At 32.8% G+C, this 4,310-nt stretch overlaps 1 protein-coding gene across 1 annotated transcript; it reads right to left on the bottom strand.

The window, feature by feature from the left end:
- Positions 1-1,604: 1,604 nt before the first annotated feature.
- LOC129322708 (PLASMODESMATA CALLOSE-BINDING PROTEIN 3-like) lies at positions 1,605-3,788 on the bottom strand. The gene is made up of 5 exons (XM_054969043.1): positions 3,541-3,788; positions 3,366-3,463; positions 2,906-3,145; positions 2,739-2,769; positions 1,605-2,105 (listed from the first exon to the last, which is right to left on the bottom strand). The coding sequence occupies exons 2-5, from the start codon at positions 3,421-3,423 to the stop codon at positions 1,844-1,846; spliced, it is 591 nt and encodes a 196-aa protein (XP_054825018.1). The 5' UTR covers positions 3,424-3,463; positions 3,541-3,788; the 3' UTR covers positions 1,605-1,843.
- Positions 3,789-4,310: the final 522 nt, after the last annotated feature.

Here is a 4,310-nt window from a genome sequence, read left to right on the forward strand (position 1 = left end):
TAATCAAATATTTAAAATGTGTATATTCCTTATTTCTTATCATCATCCATTTTAATTTTTTTAAAAAAAAGGCATTAGACTTTTTAGAGAGAAATATACTTGGAGGAGGCGACGTTTTTTCAACAACCTCACTCACTTCTTTTTTATTACCTAAAATAAATGTATAACAAATTAAATTATTCTTATTCATTAATTTCAAAATCTAAATTATATAAGCAAAATAATAAAAAAAATATAAAGTCTCAATAGCTTGCTAAGCCCAATTCCCTAAAGCTTTTTTGTACTAAAATTGTCAATTTTTTCAAGGCTAGCATTTAAAAAATACAGTACTCAAGAAGGTACCTTTTCATGCCCGGCTCTTATAGCCTTTGATGCCTTTGATGCCTTTGTAGAGTCCTATGTTAGTACAATAATGTAAGCCATAGGCATAGCCTTAAATTATTTCATATTTGTCGGTGACACAGTAATATCAGTCAAACAAACTTATTCTGACATTCGTCTCCAACCAACAAAATCTGCCCCACACAACGCAAGAGGAAGAAAAAACCCACCTGATCTCTGTCATTCTTCAATTATTAATTAATTAATTGTTCGATCCACGCAGCACAGTGATTGCAATCTCATTTATCAAACTTTTAAATTGACTCTTTGCATTTAACTAATTCACAAATCAAACCTAATAAAATTTAAAATTACATTACAAAAATAAAGGATAAATTAAAATTATTTTTTTCTGAAAAAGGACCAAAATGCCCTTTAAATTGTAACTTTATTTATTAATTTGATAAAACTTAACTTTTAATTCCTACACTTTACTCATATTTTATTATAAATCTTTATATTTTTTTAATATTTTAAATCTTTATACTATTATTTTTGGTATTTTATATTCATTTAATGTCCTCACACTTTGATCATTTTGATCATTTAAGATCCTAGAACACCAAAAAATGAGACTATGGAGACCCAAAATATTAAAAAAAATACAAATACCTATATAAAATACAACCAAACTGCAGGAATCAAAAGTTATTTTTTTATTAATTTTTTAACAAAATTTATTAATTACTTAATTTTGCTTGACACACTCAACTGAATTATATCATTTGTTAAGTAATTTTACTTGTTAGTTCTTCAACATGACTTATTAATTACTTCACTCATTAAATCAATAACTCTTAAACTAAACTATATTACTTATTAATCATATGATTTTATTAATTAATTTCACAATACTTATTAATTTTGTAACTTATTTATACCAAATAAAAAATGGAAAAATGACTTATTACTTACTTCACATATAAAGATAATTTCAATTTTATCTTTTGATCTTATTGTGAATAAATCAATCACGTCTCTAATTCATAAATGAAATTCTCTCTAAACAAAAGGGGTCACGCCACGTACTTGCATTGACAAGCGCATAAAAGAATACAACGTCTCCATCAGCTGAAAACGACACGTCGGCCGTTAGAATGAATAATCAATCAATTTTATGTGGCTAAAATTTCATTAATTTTTTTTAATATAAAATACTGCCTCCCACAGATACACAAACAGGGAGAAAATGTAAGAAAAATAAAAAATAATAATAACAATAATAAACCAAACAAATTCTAACTAAACCCAATTGAGGTATTGTTTCTGGATGATTCTCTCTCAAATCAGAAAATAAATTTACATGACTACCCATCCTCTGCAGTGGCAAAATCTCATCCACAAATCAAACCCCACCAGTATTTTCCTTTTAATAATAAAATAAAATAACAACAACAACAACAACAACAACAACAACAACAACATCAATCCTAACTTACAATAACAGCAAGCACTGTACCTTTTAGAATCTGAGAAAAGATAACCACAAGGTAAAAACAAGAGGAATCAGTAGTTTAGTGCCTTCCACAAGAATCTTTCCCCCATTGCTACCATCATTGAATGGTGATGTAGATGCTGATGGGCTAATTCCAAACACAGGACTCCCATTGCCGGTGCCGGTGCCGGTGCCGGTTCCAATACCGGTTCCTGTTCCGGTGCCGGTTGGTGGTGAGATGGTGGAAGGAGATGTTCCTGGTGTACCAGTTGTTGGGGTGCCTGTGTTGCTGCAAGAAGAAGCTAACTAATTGATCAACAAGATTATATACTAAGTATCCGGACCCTAATTGATCAAATGCAGTTTTTAGGGCAGATCTTGGGTCAACAACAACGTGAGAGGATAGAACAAGACAAATTACTGATGAAACATCCAGATCACATGCCAGTTAATTGAGATTATTTGTTGTGTCAGGCAAGAAACATGATGGTATATCTGGAAAAGGACCTTTTAGCTGAAACTTTTTATACTTCAGAATCTGGGAAAGTAGATAGATCAACCAAACCAAACCAAAAACATGTCTTTATTTCTGTCTTCTTTTTTACAAAACAAATCAGTTTGAGAAGCGTTCTTGCAAGAACAGAACTCTAAGGAGGGGAAAAAAAGTGTTATGAAATCCTTTTTGTATGCTAATAATGGCAGCAAAATAGAACATAACAAGAGGATATGAATGAAAAACAGAGGATTGGTTTCTTGCAAAAAGATTATTGAATAAAAACTGGGAAAGATCAATCAGGTTTGAACAAGATTCCCAATTTTATATTTAAAAAAGAACAAAAAAAGGACAAAAAAAAAAGGGGATTTCCCACTTCCACCCAACTTACAGCACAAAAGACTGAAGATCCAAAATCAGGAGACATACCTTGAGGGATAAACGCAAGAAGATGAAGTAGCTGCAGATCAATGAGAAAAAGGCCACAAGAACAAGAGAGAGAGAGAGCATTAGAAACAGTAAAACTAAAATCCCTCAAGCTTGAGTCCCCAAAAAAATAGTTTGGAGGATCAGGAATTCAGGGTAGTGTAGTTTACATGGTGGGTTAGCACTTGTTGTGGCAGTGCCTGCAAAATCACAGCTTCCCTGAGTTTGACCACTTTTCTGAAAGTAGCTATTAACAGCCCAGTTACAGTGATCTTTCACAGTGTTAGGGTTATAACAAGCTCCATTTTGAAGAATTGGAGTACAGTCAGCTCCAGCTCCACAAGCATAATCTATATTTTTCTGAAGCACTTGATCACCCACACCATCTTTGCATACACAATAAAGAGCACCTGTTCAAGAGAGAGAACAGTTTAGTCCCCACAAGATCAAACCTTTTTCTCTAGCCCTTTCTGATCTTAAAAGCAGGCTTCAGAGTTCTCTTTAATCGAAACACAAAACCCATCTCACAAAGACAAGAACGTGGTGAAAACCCAGATCTCATAATCATCAAAATCTGGTTGAGGAAAAACCACAAACACCATATAGGCACAGAAAACCAGGATCGCTTACTTGACTGGCCAATCAAGGCTGAGATTGAGAGAAGCAGTAAATACACCAAGAAAGCCATGATTGTTGATGATGGGTTTTCACTTTTCGATTCCAACAAGCTATATCAGGTTGGATTAGTTGGATGAGGCAAGAGAGGGAAGAAAGAAAGAAAGAACAGACAAAGAAGAACAGAGACCTCTCAAGAAAAAGGCGATTCCAGTTGATATGGTGGTGATCGGCGTGTGCGCGTCTCTATTATGTGACGCACAGTTTTCAACTCAACACTAATGCCCAGCTAGCTTCACATCATGTATGACATTGATGAGCATGCTTATTTACTTATGTACGTAAAAGGAATTGAAGAATGTAACAAGTTTATTGGTTATTATTAGTTTATTACAGTGATTGATTGTTGAATCAACCCGTAGATTGTTCTGGGGAATTGTGAAACTCATAAAGGCGGAAACTTTTGTGAATATGACAATAGTGATGATTCATTTCACTATTTCAGTATTTCATGGTCAAACGGGCCTAAACTCATGAGGGTGGTCAAAAGTTAACCCAACCTTGCCCTGGTTAAGCTTGGAATCTCCAAAAATAATAATAATAATAATAAAAGAAATGGAGTCTCTGTGGGTCCCAGAATGACAAAGGCGGTTCCTTTGTTTCTTTTCTTGTAAGCGTGCGTTGTCACCAAAATTTTCAAGCTTCATAAATGGCACAGGAATTGAAGCACTCTACGGATTAGGATCCGATGGATGGTAATATCTCATTTGACAATAATAATTGGATTCAATCAAATAATTATAAAAAATGTTATCATATGATATTAAAAAAATATTAAATTTTAAATTTTTAAAAGGAACAATAAATATAAACAACGCTTTGATTACAAGGATTATTCTAGATTTTTAGAATAATTAGTCATTAATACAAGGTAAAGTTTGAGTAATTATTTTTTTAATT

Source organism: Prosopis cineraria, unplaced genomic scaffold (genome assembly GCF_029017545.1).
Source record: "Prosopis cineraria cultivar Desert tree isolate PC_DT_omini unplaced genomic scaffold, ASM2901754v1 PC10, whole genome shotgun sequence".
NCBI classification, from domain to species: domain Eukaryota; kingdom Viridiplantae; phylum Streptophyta; class Magnoliopsida; order Fabales; family Fabaceae; genus Prosopis; species Prosopis cineraria.